We start from the raw sequence: 27,098 nt of genomic DNA, 5'->3' as shown, positions 1-27,098 counted from the left end.
GTGTTTCTGTAAAGTAATATATATTTTAAAAGATAATATAAATTACATGTATCTTATTTGAAAATATTTATTCTCAAGGTAATGCAGAAGAATCCCCTCTTATATAGAGGAATAAGACAGCAAAATATTTTTTAGAAATCTATGTAATTTTAAATATCTTTTATTCAGTTGGATATTCCAAAAAATAAGACTTTTCCTAAAAATTAGCTTTTTTTTGGTAAATATTTTAACATTTAAATGTTACACAGTTTGATGATTTTCTTAGGAAGAAATAAGAATATATGCGAATAAAATTAAAATGTGAAAGAAAATCGAAATAACCTTGCAGATATTTTCTTTACACTGTAAAATATATATATATGTGTGTATATATATATATATATATATATATATATATATATATCTGTAAGTTGTAATATACATTATTCTATAAGCAAACACAAACTTTGGCATCTTTAAATCAGACCCCCCATCCCAAATATCCACAAAAAAGAATGTCCTCAAGTGTCACCGCCTGAAGTGATAGACTCTGACAAATCTAACAGCTCTTTCTGTGTCATTCCTAATGCACTTGTCACTCAGTATTATCCATCCTCATTAATGACAATGGGAAAGTTTATCTTGGGAACACGTTTTAAATCATCTACTCTTTACAATGGGACCATGAAATCTCTTACAAAACATGAGGCGGGAACTACTCTGACAACAAAACCCCTTCCTGGCAGCTTTATTCTTAATTCCTGTTCAAGGAGTAATCTGTTTATTATAAAATCATACTGAACAATATATTAAACAGAATTTGAAACAAGAATAGCTAGTGTGATTTTCAAGCTTACAAGTATTTCTACAACATTTTTATTAGGCTGAAAACACCAAGTTGAGTCCTTTTTGTGAGGTTTCATGCAATCTTTTACATCTTACAATAAAACACCTTTAAAAAGGAATTTTGTTTTATCTAATTTTAAAATAATTTTCAAATGCCAAGGACACAAATCTTTATATAATTATTTAAAAAATAATAATAGGCATTAACTTAAATAAAAGCAAATTTGAGTAAAATTGTCCTCATGTTTAAACTTCCTACCTAAAATGCCAAAAAATTCCAACTCAAGAATCTTGAGACTTAAAAATTATTTTATCAGCCCCAAAATTACTTATAAGAATATATTTACATTTTAAGATTCCAAATGAACTTATTTCCTTGCTTAAGAAATTCCTACAGTTTAAAAAAAACAAAATGAAAAATTATCAAGACTTCTTGATCCATAGTGCTCGCTTAAACTTACTGTTTTAATTTGATTATTAATTGTATATGCTAGGTAGTGTGGATAGTGAACAGCTAATCTTTTTTGGTATAATTCTTTTTATAAAATTAATACTTGCTAGAAATATATCCTTAAGACTCATTATCCATCACCAAAAGTTTAATGCTACATTTTAATGTACTGTACAGTAAAATCATGTTAAATAGGCTACAATAAACTTGAAAAACTGCATTTAATGTTGATTTTTATTACTATTAATCATTTGAAGTTCATTTGTGAATTCAAACATGCTATAAATAAAAACATTGAATTTTAATAGTATTTAAATTGTATGAACCTATAATTCATAAAGCATTTTTACTTTAGCATTCAAGGCTATTACTTGCATATTTCTCATTGATGCTTGTTTTATTTATTTATTTTAGAAATGATTCCTTTAAAGGATGTTGCAAAATTATATGGGCTTTATGCTGAAGATTCTAAGTTAAATGTACAACAAATACCATTAGATGGTCAATTTAATTTATAATGTCTCAGAAAAGAAATATAAATCTAAGAAAAACCAAGAAAAAATTATATCTATTCCTCATATATTAGGTATTTATTATGAATCCAGTGACATTACATGGAAAATAGCAACTTTTCTGTGGCTTCAGAAAGTAGATTTAGTAATAATAGGTGGGAAGATGCTTTAGCATCTGAATTTTCTAGCAACTGGAGCTGGTAGATTGAAACGGGGTACCTCTAAGAAAGTGGGTTCCACATGATTACAGAGGCTGGGTGCACACAATGATAATAAGTCCGCTTTGAAACACTTTAAGCTCCCTCCCAATTTTAATCTTTTAAGAAATCCAGGTGTTTTCTCAAGAGACACACCTGCATTAATTCTAAAAGTGCAAACTACACAAAAATGGTTGTGTGAATTCATTATTACTCAAATAAAGTTTAACTTGCTCTGTAAATGACCAGATAGTAGGTACTTTGGCCTTGCATGCCCTACGATTGCAACTTAGTGATGTAGAGTGAAAGCAACCATAGACAATGCATAAATGAGCAGACCTGTCTGTGTTCCAATACAAGTTTATTTAGAAAAACAGTGGAGTTGGATCTGGCCCACAGGCCACAGTTTGCTAATCTCATGCTTAAAGCATCAGGGGCATACTTGAATTTAATATTGTCTTTTACTTATCTAATTTACATGGACCAAAGCATAAGAACTTTTCCAATGCCCTGGCAGGTTTGGCTCAGTGGACAGAGTGTCAGCCAGCAGAATGAAGGGTCCTGGGTTCGATTCCGGTCAAGGGCACATGCCTGGGTTGTGGGCTCGGTCCCCAGTGGGGGGCCTGCAGGAGGCAGTGGATCAATGACTCTCTACTCATCAGTGATCATTTCTATCTCTCCTTCTCCGTTCCTCTCTGAAATCAATAAAAATATATTTAAAAAAAGTTAAAAAAAAGAACTTTTCCAATAAAATGATGGGAATGTTGTAATAATTGAATGTTGAAGAAAAAAAAAATGGCCAATGTGGCACTACGAAGAGTAGATCACATTTTCAAAATATCTTTACATGTACTTTCTAGTTCTCGACTGAATTATACGTTAAGTCAACAGGACATACTATGAAGGAATGCATTCGGTATAAATTATGCACTATAAAAACTTTTCTTCTGAATATAATTACCTTAAATTTCTATCTGGACTAGAATGGTTTCCAGGAGGAAAATCTTAAGAAGCCAAACTAAAGAACTAGATTGTGATTTGTTGGCTCCATGTGCACAGAGTTCAAGGGGATGATTTTTCAATAGTGATAGTTCCAGATTCTGTTATATCTAGATATTAGTTGCTTTACTGCTAATGTGTGTTTAAATCTGAACTGTGGAATATCCAAAATGTTGTGTTCAGATTCCATTGTACATAATTATTTCACCCCTAACTCACAAATCTTTTCCTGTTTAAAGCCAAGAAAACATATAGGCAATAAAATCAGTCCTACTGGCCAGAGAAGACCGGATATTATCAGGCAAGTGCTGAGTCAATGGGGGTTAGAAAGTGTAACTACTTTAAACCTAAAGAGATAATAGGAATCAACACTGGGGGGTTTTTGCAAATTGGGAAAATTTATTACAGAATCTTTGAAGATGAAACATTCAAAATAATTTTCAAGTGGCAAGAAAATGACAAAAAGGAAATCATGATTCAAATAGCATATCAATCACATTTGTTAAGTAAAAATTATATTTTACCTCATTTCCTATCTGGTGTTTTTGATAGGTGGGAAGATGCTTTAGCATCTGAATTTATTTCAGCAATAACAGTTCATTATATTATTTGACTTTATTTCAGCAATAACAGTTCATTATATTATTAGCCAATATTTTTTGAACGTTATTTTACTTATGCAAAATCTAGAAGTATATTACCCACTTATGGAAACTGTATTAGCATTATCATACTATTCCATATAGTCTGTAATGGTGAGATTTTTACGGTCACACTCTCTAATGTGTTTTGAGCACTGTCAGGAGGATTCATTTGTTCATTCATTCATTCATTCATTCAGTATCTTTTGAGCACCTACATGATCAGGCACTAAACCAGAATAAGAGGATACAATGATGAGTAAAACAGACATAAATTTACAGCACTTATGACCCTAAATGAACATTTTTCCAAAGTGTTGATACTTTATAAAAGAGGCTTATGTATGGTATTTTCACTGTGCTAAAGTATGGCAGCAAAAACAAACAACAGTGAAGAATGGATAGTCAAGAGCTAAAATAACAAGCAGAGATTACTTGGGTCAGGGTTTTTCTTGGCTACTTACTTTATAATTGATTGGCCTTAGTATTGTTATAGACCAATTGGTTCTATACAGTGATAGATCATTATTCATTTAATTCTTAATTCAAACCCATTGTTAAATTATTTTTGTTTGACCCAGAAGATTTGGTTTGGCAATGATTACAATTTAATTTTTTTTCATTTTTGATAGTACACAGCAACCAAAAAGAAAATTAGAAAGTGCTGGATAAATTTATTTCATTAGAACATTTTTACTCATTTTAGTTTGAGAATAAAAAATGATTTATACCTCACAAATATATATGTAACATGTAAAATCTAAGTGTACTAAAATTATTATAAGGTATAAAATATTTTCTTTTCATTATTAGTTTTATTTTTACCCTAAAGTCTTAATTTATTGAAAAATCAGGTGACTGGATTCATTACTAATACTTTATTGCACCAACATTTTCCCCCCTAAGAGCATTGGAAAGGCTATGAAAGAAAATTAAAATAAATCATTATCTAGTTTGAGTCTGTTTTTATGCCTATCCCTGACAAGTTTTGAACTTCAATACAGAAAATATGGAGTATATACATCTTAGCCATTTTAAAATATGCTAGTTTTATGGTAAAAGACATTTGAACACTATCACTATGTGGTGTTTTTCTGTATCTGCATGTGATCTATATATTTACACAAATAAAAATGTGTGTATATAAGCAGTTCTCCTTAAAAACTGCAGTTATATATTCTAATAAATTTCTGTAATTATTTATGTCAAGAATACAGTACTAGTGCATTTGGTTTTGCTTAACATTTTAGCAATTTGTTTGTAAAAGTATTAATAAACTGGTATTGTGTTAGCTTTTTTCTTTGCCCACTGAATATGACATAAATTGACCCATTTATTTATAGGCTCAACAAGGGCAATCCATTTCATGCTATACCACTGACCCTTAACAAAGATCTTGTAAATGAGTAGCCTATTACAATATGTACAAGTGACCTTTAATTGCATCAAGAAGCTTTTTGTTAGAAGGTTTTCAATGCTACACCATAGCTACAGTATAAGTTGGTAAAATATTTCTGAGGTTATTGAACAGAAATAGCAACAGCACCCCCACCCATCAAAATATGTACATAAGTAAGGCATTTAACTAAGTCTACACTGTAATAATACCTTTTAGATAACAATTGATCAGAAAAATAAACTATTTTTCCAATTATATAAGAAATATTTATAACATGCATAAAACTTTCATTAAGTTCTTTGTAATCAAATACAACTTTGTTTTTCATAATAGCCTTTGGAAATAAACAGTTATTTGAGCCCTAGCTGGTTTGGCTCAGTGGAGAGAGGGCGGACGCTTCAGTTGCAGGCTCCTCCTCAGTCCTGGTCAGGGCTCCTGCAGGAGACAACCAATCGATGTGTTTCTCTCACATCGATGTTTCTCTCTGTCTTTCCCTTTCTCTTCCACTCTCTCTAAAATTAATGGAAAAATATCCTCACGTAAGTATTAAAAAATAGTTATTAGAAACTTGAAACAAGCTTCCTTATAACAGAAAATTTTAATTTTAGTAGAAGACACTTCTTCTCTTTTTTACTAAATAACTATACAATTAGAACTTAACTTTAAAATGTTTGGTGAAGAATCAAGTACCTAACAAAACATACTCAAATACCTAAATGCATTTCAAGTGTTACTTATATTAAGTAATATTTAAAACAAAATTTTAATAAAGGATAGGGACAGATATTTCAACTAGTTAACTCAGAAATTTATGAACGAGTAAAATATTTTTTGACAATCTTACAAAAAACTGAAACCAAATATTAAATTTCATTAAACCATTCATATTGGGTATCTTAGTTCTGGGAGGCTCACGTCACAATGATTTGGTTAGATTCTCTATAATAACGGTCGGTTGACTTGACAGCATCTGACAAAACAGTTCAGTGAACTTCACTGTACAGACACACAGAACCTGAACTGGCTACTCTATGAAATGTCTACAGTGGCAGGGAGTTATGACAGTGATAACTGTGACAAAATTTGAATTTCCACTTAGATAAGAAAACTTCTTTACTGGCTTCGTGGATAAAGGCATTTCCATTATACCCCAGTTTCTCTTAGTTATTACGATCCCCAAATCCTACCTTATAAAAACTAATAGTTTACCAGTATACTTAACATCATATTTTCTTAATGAGTAACACAATTTCTTCTTATTATTAAATTATAGGAAACATTTTTAGTAAAATTAATGAATAAAAGAGGAAAACATTTTGCAATCATAAGATTTACTGTTTAATTTTGCTTGTAGATGATATTCAAAGAACTTCCAATAAAAAAACACACATTTGTAACAGAAAATAGGTTTTACTATGAATAGATCAAATCTTCATTAGAACTAGTTTAATAAAAGGGGAAGCAAAATTAGAAATTTAAAAAATTGAATTAATGTCTGATGCTCTAAAGAAGATACTTTTAAAACAACTTAAAAACTACAAGAAATAAAATATAAACACAGCAACTGTCTATGAGCTAATTAATATTTGCAAAAGTACCTGAATGTAGAACTTACATGAATAAAATAATAATATAATAATAATATACAATTTAATAATAGTAATTAAATTTGGTATACTTTTGAACCACATCAAAGTAGTTGACTGGAACAAGGGAACTATGTCTGTTTGTACAGAATACTTTCCCTACCTTATGCAGCAAAAATCCAGAAGTCTTACAAAAGTGGATAGTATTTCTGGGTATAGTATTATATTTTCTGAAAATTAATTTTTTAAATTAAAAAATAGCTATCACATACCAAAAATAAGTAAAAAATAAAGAAAAAGCAATTCTGCCACCCTAACATATTCATATCTATATACGTAGCAAAATGTTATATAAGGGAGAAACTATGAGTAAGCCAATCTGAATTTTATAATGTATTTTATTAAAATAGAGTAGAAATGCTTGCTAGGATACATTTTTTTTGGAGTTTTTTGTTTGTTTGTTTGAATGCATCATGGCAGAGGCCTTCTGGCTTTTGTACTGAAACTGAGATGGTAGTACATCTTGGGGTATGGTGAGTAGTTAATGGTTAAAGAGCACAGGCTTTGGAATAAGACAGACTTGAATTTAAGTGTCATGTCTGTCAGCGATTAACTTTGTGACTTTGGATTAGGTAAGTTGCTTGGTCTCTCTGAATCTTGTTTCCTGATTCATAAAATGTAGATAATAATGATACGTGGTAGTTATGAAATCTATGAGGTAATGGCTATAAAGCACTTGCACTAGTCCCAGACCCCTGTCAAACACTCAATAAATGTTTTATTTTTAAATAATAATAATTAACAGAGCTCCTGAACATGTTAACTTTCCAGGGTAATTCTGCTCATAGAGTCAGAGATGTGGATTTCATCCTGGCTCTAAACACAGCTCTATGACTTTGGGAGGGTTATAGAATTACTTATATTTCCTTACATTAAAATGTGTGCAGTAATTTCAAAGGGAATGGGGGGAGGTGGGAAGAAATAAACGAATTAACTTATATGCATATATGTATTGCCTATGGACAGACAGTAGTGCAGGGAAGGCCTGTGGAGGTGACTGGAATGGGCTGGAAAGAGTCAATAGGGAGGGGAAGAGGGACATCTATAATACTTTCAACAATAAAGATGAATTTTAAAAAAAATGTGTTTAGTAATGCCTATGGCAAGGGTCTCTGTGAGGCTCAAATAAGAATGAAATATGGTCATGTATGTGAAAGCACCCAACACAATCAAATGAGATACCTAAGGTATGTTTTTAAATACCTTGAGGGTAGACATGAGTTACTTTAAAAATAGTACTTTAACAACAAATATTTATGTAACACCTACTATATGTGCTTATTAGAATTTAGCTGCAAATAAGACAGACTATGTCTCTACTTTTGTGAAGGTTACAACAGATGCGGTTGAGTGAGGTTGGGAAAAATAAACAAATTAACTAGTAAACAACTATATAATACATAAGTGCTATACTGAGAATTAAAATAGAGTAAGTACATGACATCAGGTAACTGAGTGAATACTTCAGATGTGTTAGTAGGAGACGACATTTCTAAGAAAGAGATTGAGATAGTTAACCTACAATCCAACGAGAAGAAGTCATGAAGGGATGGGAAGGATGAATATTCTGGACATCAGCTATGCAAAGATATGGAGGAAGAAGTGAGGATATTTTGGTACAAAACACCTGTAAAGCTACCTATATCAACAACATATGTGGTATCACATAGCACAAATATGGATACCATATTTATTAAACTCAATACTGTATTTGTTACTCTTCTAGGCATCCTGCAGAATATATTAGTAAAATACACATTCTTACCATCTAGCTGATGAAATGAGACAGCCAAGATTTGTTATCATTATTTGTTTTCTCTTTTTCTTACTTCCTTCGACAGAAAAATAACTCACTGTGGGAGGAAATGATTCAAGGAGTATCATGGAAGCTGGGCGAATTCTACTACAGTAGTTCTACAAAGGCTTGAAGAAAATTATTGGACTACTGCAATGTAATTTTCCTGGAGCCACATCACGCAGCACAGAGAAATGTTTGCATTTGCAGCATTTTAAAAGGAGAGCTCTTTTTCTCTTTGCATTCATTAGTTGGTGATGAATCTATTATCATCCTGGTTTCAAAGGTGAGATTACTGTACTACAGCTACCAGAGGATCTTTGTGAGAGAGAGAGAGACTCATGGACTGAAGACTGTTTTCAAAGATTCTAAATATTTGACTTGTGCTTTTTGTAACCACCTTGCTATTCAAATATATGCTTTCCTTAAATGTCAAGAATAAAACAGTTAAGTTTAATACCTTCGATGTTGGTGACCATACAGAAACTTGGAGAGATATAATAGCCAAACATGAATTTCTTTTTCTTGCTAAATGAAGCAATGACGCTCTGCCAGCCAAATTCACAGGAAGCATGTGAAATGAACACAAAAGCAAACAGGCCTGATGCTGCCCAAGGGAAAGTCAGCAAGATGGCAGCTTCAATCACTCGGAATAACACTAACGCCGCCTTGGGCTCTCCTCAGAATGGAAACATGTCACCATTACCGCAATGTTCCAGCAAATCAGAATGCAGAGAAAAGAACACTTATGCAATCACATCCTGGAAGGGCACTTTACTCAACATTTAAGTGGAAAATAATTATAAAGAAATTTCAGAAAAATTGCCAGTGAACATAAATGACTCAGGGAAAATTTTTTTTTCCTTCTATTTCTTTCAAGGTGCTTAATAGACTTTCAAAAAGCTTACCACTTAGAAACAATTTCCTTTTAAATTCTCCTTTAGGAATTATTAATGTAAGGAAACATTTGTATGAAGTATTAAGTGGAAAGTTCAGGATTCAGGCTGCTAGTAAGAAATACTCATTTCCCCTGATACAGTACCATTACTTTGGAAGTTTGATTAAAGGGAATAAGCTTTCACAACATTTATATAGGAAGTTAAAAAAAACTTCATATATTTTGGGAACTTACCTAATCAGGATACTTTTAGCATGTGTCTAGTCATGTAGCCATCTTTGGTCAATCATCAAAAAATCAAAGGCAAATTGGCATGACTCAACCCTAACTTTAATACCGCATGATTGTGTCGTGTAAGCTTGTTTTGTGTGAGAGCCGCTGTGGTTTTAGCAGAGAGATTAACAACCGGACCTAAGCTGGCCTCCAAACCTTGCCCTGCTGATGCCTCAAGCTCTTTGAAGTCTGACCATCATACCTGGCAAAACAACAGTGGGAACTAGGATGGTGTCAGATCTAATCAAATTGTTCGCTGCAGCATAGCTAACTATGGGGTTCACTAATTGGCCCAATTGCGGATTATACCTTTTGCTACAGATTCAAGACAATAATTTAGTTAAATGATGTTTTTTTTTCTCCCTTATCTCTTCTAATTAAGATTCCAAAGTGGGAAAAAATAGGATTAGACGAGTCTCAAAACTGGGTTCCCCTTAAGGTGGTATGCAATTTTGATAGGCTCGCTACGACATGTGAAATATATCAAGCATAGTATTAAACCAACTTCTGGAGATTCTGTGAAACCTATGTGACATTACTGTATGTCTATGTCACTTGGGAATTAAAGTATAAATATGGGAATGGTAATATAATGAATATGTTAAATGTAAACACCTAGAAAATGGCATTTTCATTGTTAAATAATATTAATTTGGATCTATTTTTGACAAATGATTTCATCCAGAGAGATCTATGTTCTACTTCGATTTTCTCTTGTTAACTGTAGTATATCTGGGAATTGAAATACCAACCAATATTTGTGGAGGGCATCATTATCAGAAAAGGTATTTTGGGTTATGTAGTCCATAATGCTGCAACTTAATAATGCTCCTGAGCCAGACATTTGCATTTCTATTATTATACTTTAGTGACAAAACTGTGAATTGACAAATAAGTTCACTATCCCTCCACTCTATCTCTAGATATTGTAAACATATAGTCACCTTTCTACTTCCCATTTAAAAGTTGGAAAGGCTGTGACAAAATGTAGGGAAGTAAGGAAACCTAAAACCAAAGATATCATGCAACACTCTATTGTCCAACATTGTCACAGTGACTGACACCCTTGTAGCTTGCAAGAGTTTATGATTTACCAATATTTAATAATTTTAAATAATTCTACTGAATTATATCAAGTACACTGTAGTATGATTATAAAGCTAATTTATACTGATGCATATACTACTCTGGTTTTAATACTTAAGAGTGAATCTACTAGGTAAGTGCATAAAAAATAGTGATACTTAATAAATACTGGTTGATCTATTATTCTGTGAGTAAAAATTTTTTGTGATTAAAGAGGTACTGAGGTTCTATATTCTGAATTATGGGTACAGTATGATAAGATAACCTTAAGTAAACTTGATTTACTAAATTATCAATATTCATTTAGTATATAAGACCCACATAGATACAATATTTATGATAATTACTGTTTTTGGACCAATTTAAGCTTACATAAGTATTATTTATCCTTATATTGAAAATTTGCAGAGAACAGTATATATCTTTGGTATATTTCAGCTTAACTCAGTAACCATACTTTCTGACTTGAACTTAAAAACACTGAATCTTAGATCTGGAAAACTGTCGCACTATCCAAACCTTGATAGAGGTTGTAACCAATGTGATAATACATTATTATCACTTATATTAGAAAATCAGTTACTAGAATATATTAAGATATGTTCAACCTGAACAATACATCAAAATAGTAAAACACTACTAAATCCAAGTAAAATGCTGCTCCTGTCATGTCATCAAATTAATACCACCGCATTTCAAATTTTATGAAATTTTACTTATTATAATATCATAATGACTAATATAAAGAAAAAAACTGGTTAATGATAACCCCAAAATTAGAGAAACAAAAATTACACAAATTGAAAAATACAGGTATAAGTAGTTATTTCAGCTTGGAAGCTGTGTGCCCAAGTTATGCATCTTACAGAACTTTGCAGAGAATGAGGAGGCAGTGCTCATAGCTCACTTGGCCAGTGGAGTTTATATAATACCTATTTTATATCTACTACCAAAATTAAGATCAGAGTCATATACTTAGTACTAGTAGGTATAAAATATTTGCTGAAATGCATGTAATATAAATTATAGAGTTTTAAAAATATTTTAAATAATACAGCTTTAGGTATTATATAAACTCCACTGGCCAAGTGAGCTATAAACACTGCCTCCTCATTCCCTGTAAAGTTCCGTAAGATGCATAACTTGGGCACACAGCTTCCAAGCTGAAATAACTACTTATACTTGTATTTTTCAATTTGTGTAATTTTTGTTTCTCTAATTTTAGGACAGTTATAAAATGAAAAAAAGATAGCTTCTGTATATTTAGTATTATATCTTAGTTATAATTATCTTTATAAAATATTTAATCACTATATAGAAAATATAAATAAGTCAGTATAGTACCTGTTACACAATAAAGGCATAATAAATGGTTGCCATGATTGAATGGAGGTTATGTGGTAAGACAAAGGATTAAGTAGTATACTGTGGATAATCAAATATGTTAGAGAGTTACCATGTACAGTTTATAAGAATTATCAATTTTTGGAAAATTGGACACTGCTTCTTTTAACTTCTTTTATTGAGCCAACTTTAAACTTTCTCTTTTGCTTATCCAGAATGTATGCCAGGATTTCAGTGTCTTTACTATATAGGATTCTGCTACAAATTTTTTTTAAAGAGGGATTAATTTATAGGGATTCATAGTTGATGAATATTAGGTATTAGTAAAAATTTACTATGATCAGATAAGTGCTTTCACCTGAATCTGGACAATACCAATACACATTCCAAGAAGAAAGAAATATTCTGTTGCTTTCTCCAAATCATTCAAAGAAACTGCAGACTACTAGTTAAAGTTGCTCTACTTGTTAAAGGCCCTTAATGGCATTAGTAAAAAAAAAAATATTCAGTTTTTTAATACATAAAAGGGCAATGATGTAATAAATCAAAGAAAAAGTACCCTAAAAATACAGATGAGAGTGTCTGCCTGTTTCTTTGCACCCTTACTTCTGGCCATGCTGTCTTTTTAGACCTTGTGATTATCAGTAAATTCCAACATGTAACAAATTTACCTGTATGGAATAAAAAACGTTATATCTGCTTAACCTGCTAAACTACCTTTCCCTTCTAAGAGTAAGATGCAGATTCAATGCCTGGAATATTATTATCTCAGATTTTATAGACTAGTAAAGTATACATTTTATTTTTTAAAATACCAGGGCAATTTCTTAAAAAAACCTTTTATTTGTTGTACGTATTAAAACATTGCCACTTGGTAGGTATTTTTTTCCCCCAATAAAAAAAGTCCTCTTGTTTCAACAGTGTTTAGAATATATCACCAAGGAATTGCTATCTAATTGGGTATGCATTTTATAATGTACAATGCTATATTTAAGCATTTAATTTTACACCAATCACATGATTTTATACAATTATAACTATAACTATTTGTACTTTTATTAGGTTTGTTTAATTCTTTATATTTTTCTAACCACCAAATTGAATTTCATGGCATAAGTAACTTATGTAGAATAAGTTTATGTACATAAGTATATATGTACATTTATATATATACTTATTCATATATAAACTTAAACACACACACAAACACTTATTAATTAGGTTATAAGCAAAAAATATGAAGGATTTGATTGACTGTATTAAATATTAATTTAAAAAAAACCCCAATGTAGTTTTGTTTTCATATATTGCTTCTAAACTACAGGGTCACCAATTATAATGGTTCTTTTAGTTTTATACTAGTAAGAAGAGAAAAAAGGAAATGGAACAGAAAGAAACCCATGTGGTTAATAAATGACTTTTCATTAGCTTCAATGGTAACATGTAGTCACTATTAGAACCTAAAGTTATTTAGAGGAAAGGTCTCACTTGACATTATATAAGTACTTTATGTCTACCCTCTAACCCCCCAAATAATATAGTGTGTGTGCGTGTGAAAGAGAAAGAGGGGGGGGATGAGAGAGAGAGGGGGAGAGAGAGAGAGAAGGGGAGAGAGAGAGAGGAGGAGAGGGGGGGAGGGGGGGAGACAGAGAGAATGAATAAACATGACTCAACTACTGTGCTACTTTTTCTCTAGGTGTAATATTTTTATCATCAAGGAATCTTCTTGCTTAATTTTTATGGTGATAGACATGATACCTTAGACCTGGTTGTCAGAATACTCATCTGAAGAGAAAGGTGTCACACGGGAAAAACACACACACATGTCTTTCATTAAAAATATAAATTCATCTAAAAGAAAATGATAAGGCATGCTCTCTTTGTGACATCAACAACTACAACTTCACATTTATATTTATAACTATATATTATGGTAAATTTCTCAATATTCTGTCAGAACAACTAAAACAATGCTTGAACAATTACAGTGTTGGATTCCCTTTCAATGGTTTTCTTGGAGAACTAAAGCAAATTAGCTCAAGAATCAGCATTTCTGCACTCCAGTTCTTTTGGCTTTAAGTGGCTTTTGAAGGAGCATCCCCAGATGAGAAACTTCTAACACTCCTGCAGAGATGACCTGCTTGAAGAACGGGCTGCCTGATTAACTATTAACTGCTCTCAATAGGATTAGATAATTAAGGACATTGATGACCATTAATTAGGAGGAGGGCACATTAATTTGTCACTGGATAGGGCCCTTACAATGATTTATAGGTTAGTGCTACTTGCAAATGTGAGGGGAAAGAGAAAAAGAGAGAGAACCATTAAGTTACCTTATCAAGTGGCCAGCTAAAGAGGGCAGAGGGTCAAAAAAGGGCCAAAGTGGTCACTTCAGGGTGAAGTCCCAAACACCAAAGCAGTGCCAAGCCACATTGACCATCATTTGGTGATGAAGTTAAAAATATGCTAATTTATTGGTGGCAATTCTCTCTTTTTATGGTTTCAAGCAGTTAAGACAAGTGGCCTGCTTAAGAGCTTTTCATTTGAAAAGAGATTAAACAAAATGGTTTGTCAAGGCTGCTTGGCTGTTTTATGTCTTTGTTAAAAAAATGGCACCGACTATACTGATAACTATCACATCACCCAAAAGCCATCTCTCTCTGAGCATTTATTTCGTTAATAAATACATCAACCCTAATTGCTTAATAGTGCTACGTTCATTTGCTCTTTAGCAAGATTAAGTTGAAATAAATCTTTTGTACTACCACTTTCTGTCACTATTACTGGCAGAGAGGTCACACAAAAAGTTTCAGTTTTGTGGAAAATTTACTCAAAGATAGTGGTGTAAATTAGAGCGAGTACTTTGTTTTATTCAGCACGGAAAGCAGAAAGGTGACTCCACTACTGATAAAAAACCAGCTTTTAGAAGGTAGATAGGATCCTCTTTTCCTAGCCAGGTACAATTGTGGCTAGCACTCACATTCCACATACAAATAAGCACAGCTCATTAACATTTAATTAAATATGCCTTTGAAAGCCTTGAAAATATGCATGTCATATTCATGTAAATTTGGAGCTTACTTTAAATGGATATTTAAAATAAAATCATTTTCCTATATACTCTAATAATATGCCATTAAAATAAAATAAAAAATAAAATAGTCTAAAATTATTTTATTGCATCAAAAGAATTTAAAAATAGTTAGCATAGAAAAAATATTTAGCATGAACCATCTAAGAATTTCATTGAAATAATATATATACTTACCTCAAAACTGTAAACTGAAATATAAAAATTCTCTTACCTCAATGATGAATAGCTTTCTTTTCAACTTAAAAGCTAAGTCTTTGACATCTGACACATCACACATCAAGTTATTAAGCCGAGGAATCTGACGTATGTGAATCAAACCTTGTGGAAAGGAAAAAAATTAAAACGCAGTCATTGGATGCATAAATGAGAGTGTTACAGCAGAATCCTGTAAATTTATACACAAGCATCCTTCCCTTTTAAAACTGGAGCTTACTACCAGGAGCAATGAAGCAAATGGTGTGATTATATTCAAGTAATCAAGCAGAATAAGATAAACAGAAATCCTTGTGCGAGGAAAACTAATTGTACTTTGGTACAGAAGTACAGATGCAAAGAGGGATCTTACTACTTGTCAAAACTACAGCCGGTTTGTGTGTGATTTTCTCTTGTATTTACAGTAAGCAAATATGGCTATCACCTTGCATGCTGCCCACGGCACCACTGGGTGATCTCTATTTTATTAAATGCACCAGTAAGCAGCCAGCAAAACAAGGCTTATGGGTTACCCATAACCAGGTAAACACTCATGAAATGTATTCCATTTTGTACCTTATTAATGACTGGAACAAACCATTGAAGAAAACGACATTTTAGAGCACAGTCTAGGATCAAACATTAACCCCTAAGCCATCCCAAGACACTCATTTCTGGGGCATGCTAGACCTTCCTGGAGCTGCTATGAGCTTTGTAACAGTGCTAGGAGCTAGGTAAACCGTGAGCTTTGGCCTCTTGTCAGTAGAAACACTTGCTAATTTTTTCTGACAAGGGCACTGGATGGCTTCTGTGCAGCTTAATACAGTTCCTGACTAAACTAGGGGTTGTTTGCCACAGATGAAGATGTGGAAGATTCTTCAGTGTGTCTCTCTGCCTGACTCAGCCCATATTTAGAAATCACTATCCCAAAGACACTGATCCCTAAACATGGGGCAAGAAGGCAAGTCCAGATTTGAATGAAGTAGATAAATCTTATTTATAGAACTGCTTCTCTAGTATAGAGTTTTGTGTGTGTTTGAAGGCTTAGTAATGTATGTATTAGTTTTAATGATATATCTCTAGGTGCTTAACTTTAGAAATGTCCCTTTCAAATATAATTCACTAAAATATCCAATTTATATTTTGTTACTTTAAAAGATATTAAAAATACAGTTTAGATACAAATTAAAAATATCTCATGCAGAGCTATTGAGTAAAATATATTAGAAATAGGCACACCATACTTTGATTTGCACATTTTTCATTTTAAACTTGCATGTGCTTGTTTAGCTAACTATTAAATCAGGAAGCCTTACAGAATGAAGGAATGATTCCTCAGGCCCTTATTAATAGAAACTTCACTGGTCATCAGAATTACTCATTAATTTGTGAGGAATCATTTACCAGTTCAGAAATTTCAGCACAAAAAGTCATAGTCTTTCAACCCCTGAAATGTTTTAATCAAATTAAGTTTTTTTAGAATATAAAATATAATTTTACCAAGTTTACTCTTCAATTTGGGTTGTTTTAAAAGAAAATAGAAATATGATAAGTTAAAGAAATAGTATGTCCAATTATACAATAAGTAATAACTGGGGATGTGATGTACCACATGGTCACTATAGTTGACAATACTGAATTGTATATTTGAAAGTTGCTAAGAGAGTAGATTTACTTAAAAGTTCTCATCACAAAAAAAAAAAAATTGGAATTATGTGTGGTGATGAATGTTAACTAAACTTATTATGGTAATTATTTCTCAATATATACATATATAAAATCATTATGTTGTATATCTAAAGCTAATAAAATGTTACATATCAATTATAGCTCAATAAAAAAGAGTTTAATCTTAATAGCTCTCTTCCTATCATAATGACAATACTATATTACATGAATTCTACATAGGGTCTGGGCATATATCAGACACATACTTAAGCAATTAAATGATCCTGAGGCAAATTATTTTATGTAGTTTTTGTTCACAGCTCACATTTTATAGGCTTTAAAAAACACACACACCTGATGGTGTTATTTTATTTTTTAAAGGTTGTATGTTGACTCTTCAAAGCAGTGGCAATCATGTAACCTTTTATTTGTAGACTGGGCTTGCCATAGTCTGCAATCAACCTTGCACAATCTTGTAGCAGACTTCAAATAAGCTATTCAGGCATCAGACTAGAGGTTTCCATGTAAGTATAGTAGTTCCACAACAGTAACAGCAATAATTAACATTTATTCAGAATAAGTAAATAGGTAAAAATCTATTATTCATCACACTCCATATTCAGTTTAGAGCTAAGATATGCATAATTACTAAACCTTTCCTATTGCTAAAGTTCTATGTAAGAACCTTTAACAAAAATCCCCAAATCAACCAAATGACTAAGATATTACTAAAAGCTTAAAAACAGCCGAAACCGGTTTGGCTCAGTGGATAGAGCGTCGGCCTGCGGACTGAAGGGTCCCGGGTTCGATTCCGGTCAAGGGCACGTACCTTAGTTGCGGGCACATCCCCAGTGGGAGGTGTGCAGGAGGCAGCTGATCGATGTTTCTCTCTCATCGATGTTTCTAACTCTCTATCCCTCTCCCTTCCTCTCTGTAAAATATCAATAAAATATATTTTAAAAAAAAGCTTAAAAACACATAAGTTAAAAAGACTAATTAATTGACCTGTGTATATACTAGGATAATGATATTTTAAAATTTGTTCATAACTCAAACTAACAACAAAATGAGTAGAGCAAAGTCCAAATATACTCAAAGATGCCTACTTTCTGGAAATGTGACTAACTAGGATTTTTAAAACATAATGCAGTGCAAATTTTATTATTTATTTATTATACAGCTAAGCTCTGTAAAGTATAAACCCTTATACAAAGCTGCTATTATTACAATTAATATACTTATTTCAAACATGGCTAATAAGTATGACTGATTTCATGGCAAGTTCAAGCCATCGGGACAACAATGCACACTTGGCTGCGCCATGCCTTAGCACTTGGGTGACTCCTTTCAAACAGTTACCATTGTCTGTAGTCTTAATGTCCTTTGGTGACAAGCTGCCAAGGAAGACTGGCCACGAGTAGAAAACATTTAACAGATGTATTACAAAATAGAATCCATGCCACTGGACAGTAGGTATTACGAATGGACAAGATGCTTCCAGGTACCTTAGAAGGAACCAGGACATGCTATTCTCATCATGAAGGTGCTGCTTACCATGATAATCCTTATATAATGGGTTGGTTTCTCTGTTAGAACCAAAAAAGGACTCCAGATGGATGACTGTATCTGACAAGTTTGTAATACGAGCAATAATTGCTTTATTCTGAAAAACAAGCAAACAAAACTCTCATGTTATGTTTAAAAATATGACCTGTATACAATACCATCAAGCCATCTCAATGACAAATTGTAGAGGAGACAGACTAATAACAAAAACTGGATGAAAATATGTCCTTAATTGAAAATTCCATGAATACATGTAAATATTCTATTTTAAATCCAAGAACTGAGGAAGGACATACTTTAGTTTTGGTAGAAAATATAAATTATTTTTCTCTTATCTTAAGGGGCAAGGATACCTTTATACTCATATACTATTATTTTTCAAATTACATTAGCCATTGGCCATTGTAAAATGTGATGGACATCAGGATTCGAGAGCAGTAGACAGTATAGTAAATGTATAAGTAAAGACCCCACCGTCATCTGTCAAATGGGACCAGGTCCCAGCCCTGAACCAGCTGAGGTCATCTCTCATATTAGAAACAGGGAAAGATCCAGCTAAAATGCTGCAGCGTGGCTAGCTCTGGAGTTTTCTATTTTCTCTTTCCAGATGCTGCTATTTGGCTCTGGTATAGCAATAAAGACAAAGAAAAGATGGTAGGCAACTATCACTAGACTAGAAGCCTACCCTTCCTTTTCCAACTCACTTTGATATGAACCAAAAGTATTATTAAACAATACATCCTTAAAAAGTCACATTTTAAAGTAGCAAAAGTTCTAAAATACCCAGAATTTCATGGCTTTACAGTATAATCATTAAATAGCTTATAAGTTTTCTTGAATAATTTTATTTGATAGAAAGCCCTCATTTCTTTTAATCTGACAGGCTGGTAGGTCAGAAAACTTGTATATAAGCTATAACATCCCAGAAAAATATTTGTTATGAAGAGCTCGATAAGTTAAAAAAAAGTACTGTTCGTAAAATTTTATCATTTGGAAACTTCCACTTTACACACTGGTAATGCCCACCAGTTTAAAACTAATCTTTATAAAAAGGATGAGAAATGTAAAACAGTCAAGAACATTTATTAGTCAGAGGCCATGTCCCCTATTAGAGAAAAGTCCAAATATAGCCAAAGATGTTCACTTTCTTTTTTTTTTTTAAATATATTTTATTGATATTTTACAGAGAGGAAGGGAGAGGGATAGAAAGCTAGAAACATCGATGAGAGAGAAACATCGATCAGCTGCCTCCCGCACACCTCCCACTGGGGATGTGCCCGCAACCAAGGTACATGCCCTTGACCGGAATCGAACGTGGGACCCTTCAGTCCGCAGGCTGACGCTCTATCCATGGAGCCAAATCGGTTTTGGCAAAGATGTTCACTTTCTGAAAGTGATTGACTACTAAGTCTATTGGTATTCCTCTGCTTCTGAAGTCCTCTTATGAAGATGGTATAAGAAAGAAAAATAAAAGAGGGCTGGTTGATGTTACCAGACTCAGCATGAAGTACATAGTAGCCCCTGTCACTAAACATTATGTTGAAACTAGAGGCCCAGTGCACGAATTCGTGCACGGGTGGGGTCCCTCTGTGTGGCCTGCAGGGATTGGCCCAAAACCCACAGTCTAATGCCACCTACAGCTCCTACCTGCCATTCCTGTTCATCCAAGCCCCACTGTGCCTGCCGCAGGCTCGTGCCCTAACAGTCCCCGATCGGGAGAGGCTCGCACTACCACAGCAGTGCTCACCAGCCATGAACCCTGCCTCTGGCGCCCTCCCAAGGGAGTGGCCTGCAGGATTGGGCTGAAACCGGCTCTCCAACATCCCCCAAGGGGTCCCATATTGCGAGAGGGTGCAGGCCAGGCTGAGGGACCCCACTGGTGCATGATTTGACCGGGGAGGGACTGTGGGAGGGCTCCAGGGCATGTCCGGCCCATCTCACTCAGTCCCAACTGGCCAGACCGCAGCAGCAAGCTAACCTACCGGTCAGAGCATCTGCCCCCTGGTGGTCAGTGCACGTCATAGCGAGCAGTCGAGCAACCTTAGCATATCATTAGCATATTACACTTTGATTGGTTGTTCGGTTGTTCTGCTATTTGGTCTATTTGCATATTACCCTTTTATTATATAGGATTATATAGGATGACTGTTTAACTCACACCAAGGGTTGTACTTGAAACTCCCCCATAGGTAGAAATGTGTGCTATACAAAGGATATTTCAGCCTTTGAATTAGTGCCCTTAAAAGGAAGAAGTAAAAATAGTTATTCTTCATTGCCTTTAATACTTTCAATCATGTGAGCACCAAGTATAGAAAAAAACAAAATTTGGAAATGCCCGTTTTTTCTAAGGCAATTTTTCACTCAATGGTGAGAAAATAATCAGATTGATTCCTTACTTTCAGTTCTGTGTCACAGGGGACGGTCTTACTCCAGGAATAACAGGGATTTCAGAATATGCTCCTCTCAAAATTTCTTTAGCCAAAGACCATTATATCAAACTCATCCAGGTTGGGTTTCAGCCAGTTATTCTTCACCCAAACAGAAATGTCTGCCAGACATTCCAACAGCTGGGAGACAGCTCACAATGAGTCAACTTGAAAATGATTCATTGTGCTGAGTACTGAACAATGTTGGGGTGGGGGTGGGGTGTGGCTGGGTTGGTTGTGGAGGGTGAGAATGAGTGAGAGATGAAGAATAACCATGTGGTTCTCCCATTAAGAAGAATCTTAGATAACAACCAGAAGGCTCTTATTATTTCATTTTAGGATAAACTCCACTGGGACAAGTGTTCTTCTCATGGACCCTCTGATGAACAAGCACTTAAAAAGGCTATTGGAGGGCTACGGGGGAGTGGGGGGAGCGTGTAGTTTTACAGGCTATGCCCAAGGTCAGATTTCCTTTTATTTATAAATAGAAGACTAAGCCTTTGTATCTAAATATCTGAATCTAAAATGATAAAAGCCAGTTTTTGTTAGAACTCAAATATTTAGGATTTCATTGATATAAAATCTCGGGCTTTCTCAATTATATGAATAATAGAAACTATGAGACTTAAGGATGGGATTAGTCTTCCATTCTAGTAGCATCCTGTGTATTTACATGGTCAACCTGACATTTGTTTATTTCAAAGAGGGTTTTCTTCCTTAATTTAACCTTAAAATGTATTAGTAACCAATTTAACACTGTAATATTTATCAACTTTATAGGTCTTTTTAAGGTAGTTTGTAGGACACAAAAAATTAATTTCCATTTTGCAGAGGAAAACTAAAGAATTCCAAATGTAAAAGATGTGTATAACCTAGATTTCAAATCTCAAAATTTCATAACATATATTTCATTTGTTATATATTTTAAGTTCCATAAGTTTATATTATAGTCATTAACTTACCAACTAAATTCTATTTTAAAGCTTTAATGAAGTATTTGCACAAGAATAAGCTTTTAATCATACCATTAACAGAAAATAATTTATATTTAACAATGACCTTACTTCTTTCTGCACAGTAGTTTATGTGATGTGGCAAACTAGATTAATTGTGAAATTTGTAAAGATATCTGAAAAATGTCTATAGAATCAAAAACATTGGAAATTACATAACATCAAAGAGCCCAACTTTATTGTAATTAAAGATATATAATCTTCCAATTATCTGTAAAAGCATGAAAAATATTTGGGTATGTAAATGTACATATTTTTTTAAAAAGTTAAAATTGTGTTACAGATTACTTCTGTACCTCCATGATTCATAAAGAGTATGGTCTACTGATGTAATCATACCTTAAAACCACTGTTGTCAAAAGGTCTTTCAAATTATAATATTAATACCAAATGGTTTTTTTAGATAAAAGGTAGGTGAATTTACTTGAAGGAATATAAAATTAATGATTGTAAAAAAAAAAGTCCTTAAAATATCAATTACAATGCACTTTAGGAGGAATACTAGTACACTGTGGACAATAAATTGTCATAATATAACCCGCAATGCTCAGAAAGCTTTAGCATAAGGATCTGAGCAGAGGCCTCAACACTAGCACTTTCACATTCTCATCCTAACAGATTCTAAGAGTTTTTATGTGATTAGCCAACACACACCTCTTAGCTTACAGTATATGTAGTTGAAAATGGAGAAGCAAAGATATGTTCATCAGTTACTCAGGCATACATCTGAATGTAACTTTTTAAAATGTTGAACTTGTTACTTTACAATTCCCAATAAGGAACATTTGAATAAGGACATTTCTGGATTCACCAGTATGAGTAAATTAATGATTATACTGAATGCATGGCATAATGACATCACCCAGGCATGTACAATGACACTGCCATCTCTCCTCCTTGCCCATCTGGATGTGAAAGTCTAGGATGGCTCAAAAATCCTTCTGATATTAGACAAATCTCTCTTCGCTCCTAGGTGAAAGTTGTCAGCTCTGGATAGTAGCCAAGACATGACTAGGAGGGAAGCCAGGAGAGAAGAGAGCCAGTGTCCAGGAGTTTTAAGAGTTTGCTGGCAGACTCAAATAGCATTGTATTAAGTTACATAAAAGGCTCTTAAAATGTTCTGTTGCAGTGTAATTTCTTAATTATTTAAGTTTAAATTATGTCAATGCTATTACAAATAAAAAGGCAAATCAGATTGTCCAGTTGTCTACTTTCAAGTCCAATTTCACAAAAACTTGAGATTTTGTTTTGATTGTTCCTGTTTTGGTTTCATAGAATGCCTCCTGTTTGCTTTTATAGAATGGTAACCACTTTTTACTAGGACACATCAAATTCACTAAATGGATTTTAAATAAAGGAAGATTAATTTAATGTTCCCTTTCAATTAAAAACTCATTAAGCCAACACCATGAACTTTGTTAAGAGATAAAAATTCAACTACTGCCATATAAAGCTCCCTCTATTTTTTAATAGAAATAGTTCAGATACCTATTTAGAGCAGCCAAGTAACAATCAGAATACCCCATACCTTAAACTTTCTTGGACCTAATTATCTCAACAATATAAAAGATTTAGTACATAACAAAACAAATATACTTCCTGGGAAAAAATTAACAAGAGAATTAAAAATTAATTAACCAATCACTTAATTATCAAGAAGCTTGAAAGGAATAAACCAAATAACGTAAAGCATTCATGCAATGCCTTAAATAAGAGTTAAGTTCTTGGATTACTCAACTAGGAAAGACAGCAAACATACAGTATGAAGGGCAAAGTCCCCACTGAGTATGGCACACACATCCAATTTGGGATACATAGCACAAAAGCATGAGTAAGTTAACATTGAAAAGTTAAAGAAATATTTAAGTTGCTTAATGTTTGACCCTATTACATTCCATGATGTGTGTGTGTGTGTGTGTGTGTGTGTGTGTGTGTACTCAACAACTCAAATTATAACATTTTCTGAAAAATAATATGCACAGGAACACAATCAGACTAAAGTGTATGCTTTGTCATGTAATTTAAAAATTAACTTGGATAAAAGGATAAATCTAGAGATTTTTAAATGATGTATTAGTTTTCCCATACTTACTAAGTCCTTCATCCTATAGAAATAGAGACTATGACATAACAAAATTATTTTTACTGTTTGTAATTTTTTATAAACCTTTCCCTTTTCTTGCTCAGAGTTATCACTTATTTCTGTGAATTAGATTTTTATTTTATTTAAAAAATTTAATAGTGGGAAAAATAAAGCTGTTCAAATACTTTGAGTTTAAGGAAGAATATACTTGCATCAAATAAAATTATACTAGTACATATTTGTAATATTAATAATAATATTAATACCTTAAGGAAGGTATTAAATTAAATCTTTCCACATTTAACACTGAGCTTTATTCAAAGTCATACACAGTTAGTTTTAAAATATAGAGAAACTTTGGTAAGCTGACATTCACGTAGGGAAATCATAAAACAAACACATTCTGATTCCATTTTCTAATGCTTAGAACATATCTACAAAGGAACTAATGGTAAATATACTTAAACTCAAGGGCAAAAGAAATTGCTGAGTAAGTTGCCAAATTTTGCTAGGATTAAGCAATGGAGCCACATCGTTTTGTGTCTCTTATCTGATCAAATACTTGGTATTGTAAATTTGGTATGAAAATGTTGGCTCTTTAAAACAAGCATTTTTAAAAGAACACTTTCAGAAACATTATTTACATTTACACTGGTCTCAAACACCATATGCTTTGCAGAACATTTATTTATATCAGTTTTCTTTGTAAGTTTTATTTTATAAAACATTTGTACAATCTTACATTCTTAAAATGCTTATAAAATGGGATGAACAAAATACTGCAATAAATAGGCTAAACAAAGTATGATATTTTAAGTTAATTTTAGGCATTTTCATAAACTATACATATTCTAGTTTCATATTATAGAAATTATTCATATAGAAATTTGTCTGTTTTTTTGGCTTAAAATGTTTTATGGTGTAACTTCCTAAATCAGAAATTTGTTGCTTTCTACTTTACTCTTGAAATCTTTAAAATACCATTCACAGATGTCCAAAAGCTCACACATACCCTGCCCGGAAAAACAATTGCAGATATCCAAATATCAAACAGAGCATCCAGCTGATGTTCGTGATGCAGTGGTAGGTTAAAGATAGTAAAGTTTAAAATCAGCTTAGAATAATCCCATATTGTGTATAAAATTATAGCCTGTCATCAGGAACAGGCTGACAGAGCCAGGTCCAGATGGGAAACTGGCTGGGAAAAAGCTGAGGCAGGTGGGAAAATGATGGGAACCTGACGGAAGACAGGACTACTCCCTCTGCTGGCAAGGCTCTCACCTGCTTGAATTTTTAACTAATGACGAGCTTTCCTTTAATTATTTAAGATATAACCAATAAATTATGTAACGTATTCCTTCAGTTGGCTGCTCTGTGCTTGCATGTTTTCAAACTCATGGTACTTTATTTTTCACCAGATTAAGTCGTCAGAAATATAAGGATCCAGTGTTTCACCAGGAGATCCAATTATTTATCTTGTAATTTAATTGCATCATAAAAATAAGCAAATGTAGCGTTGCTTTTATAACATAAGGTCTTTAAAATTAAAGACCAAATTATATTTTTCAATATATATACATTCTTGAAGGAAAAAACAATCTTGGGCTAAAGACTTGAGAATCTCTTTCTCTAGCTCTGCATAATGCCCCGTAATGAAATAATATAGAAATGAACCATATAAATCAACTATACAGGGAACAAGGAAACAGCATGTCACAGCAAAAGAGCATAGATGTACAGCGCCAAACTTATCTGATAATCTAATGATCTGAGTTTACAGATATTATGTACTAATATGTAAGAAATTAAGAACTGATGTTTACACAAACATTTGTTAAATTTCACAGAAAAATTATTCAATATTTGATTTTCAATGTAAGTTAATAGCTTCAGCAAAAACATTTAGTAAAAATCTGTTCTAAGATTTTGGACTACAACCAGAAGCTCCCAGAACAGGAGGGATCAGCTTTTTCACCCACTGTTCTCATCTGAATCCTGGCTTAAAAGCTATTCCAGCTCCCAGCTTTCCAGAAGGCTCCATCCCAGGAATCCCTGCCTGCCATTTGGTTTGCTGATTTTAATCTCTCAGGACTTTCTTACAGTGGCTCTACTATGCTGAACTGGCACTTGCTTCTAGAAGTGAGTTATTACTAAACCTGTAGGTCAATTGTGGCACTAACAACTCTTTGGAAGCTTTCAGCCACAGTGTACAATTTGCTAATCTAATTAAATATTAATTCTAAGTGTTACATTTTGTAGCTATGAGCTTTTATTTTCCATCATCAGCCTAGAAGAGAAAGAGGTTACAAGGCTAATTTAATCTCTTCCCTGTCCTCCCAACATTAAAGATTAACTACATAGAGTGCGAAAACATTATTAAAGAAGCAGGGACTCTTTATATAGTAATAATAATGTAATTAATAGCAAAGGGCTACAACATAACATTAGGATATAATATATGACCTGATACTTAAACAATTTTTAATTCTAATTAGTTACAAGCACGTTTTGACTCAACACGAAGAAATAAGTGTCATCCTGTTTTGAAGACAGTCATCTATCTTTATGAGAAGGTACGTATCCAAGTATATAAATAGAAATAAACCTATATTTTCTCATGGGTATTTTTCAGATAGCTTGTAACACCAAAGATAAAAAGCTTAGAAATATCATCTGTAAAATAAATGCAAAATTAAATGAAGTTGTATTTCTTGTCTGTACATGAAAGGCGATGTAGTAGAGGACAGCCTGTAACGAAAATGTTAAAGTCCCTCCCTGCTTTTTTCTCCTACCATGTTCTAGTGAACTGAACACAGAGGTCCCTCCCTGCTTCCGCCCACAGAACAGTTGTGCCCGTGCCTGGACACTGGGCGTTATAAAGACTATGCCGTCCAGCAGCCAAAGATTCCATATGCCCAAACAGATGACTCAGTCTCCATACTGTGATGAGACATTTCCCTATTCCTATCGATCCATTTGAAAATTCTGGC

General features: G+C 33.1%; 1 protein-coding gene across 2 annotated transcripts in view; it reads right to left on the bottom strand.

Annotated features, from left to right (window-relative positions):
* ELP4 (elongator acetyltransferase complex subunit 4) overlaps positions 1-27,098 on the bottom strand; it is a 190,192-nt gene that overhangs the window by 98,013 nt on the left and 65,081 nt on the right. Inside the window, exons 8-10 of one of the 2 annotated variants that reach the window (XM_080687427.1) lie at positions 18,575-18,683; positions 15,372-15,478; positions 3,369-5,536 (exon numbers count right to left, since the gene is read on the bottom strand). In XM_080687427.1, coding sequence (XP_080543553.1) covers positions 5,441-5,536; positions 15,372-15,478; positions 18,575-18,683 — 312 coding nt within the window. In that variant the 3' untranslated portion in view covers positions 3,369-5,440. Of the gene's footprint in view, positions 1-3,368; positions 5,537-15,371; positions 15,479-18,574; positions 18,684-27,098 lie in introns of those variants that run through there. The other variant, XM_080687426.1, reaches the window with a different exon arrangement.

Source organism: Plecotus auritus, assembly GCF_963455305.1.
Source record: "Plecotus auritus genome assembly, chromosome: 9".
In the NCBI taxonomy this organism is placed as follows: Eukaryota; Metazoa; Chordata; class Mammalia; order Chiroptera; family Vespertilionidae; genus Plecotus; species Plecotus auritus.
The sequence above is the reverse complement of the archived record's forward strand: the minus strand, read 5'-3'. Positions and strand labels throughout refer to the sequence as shown.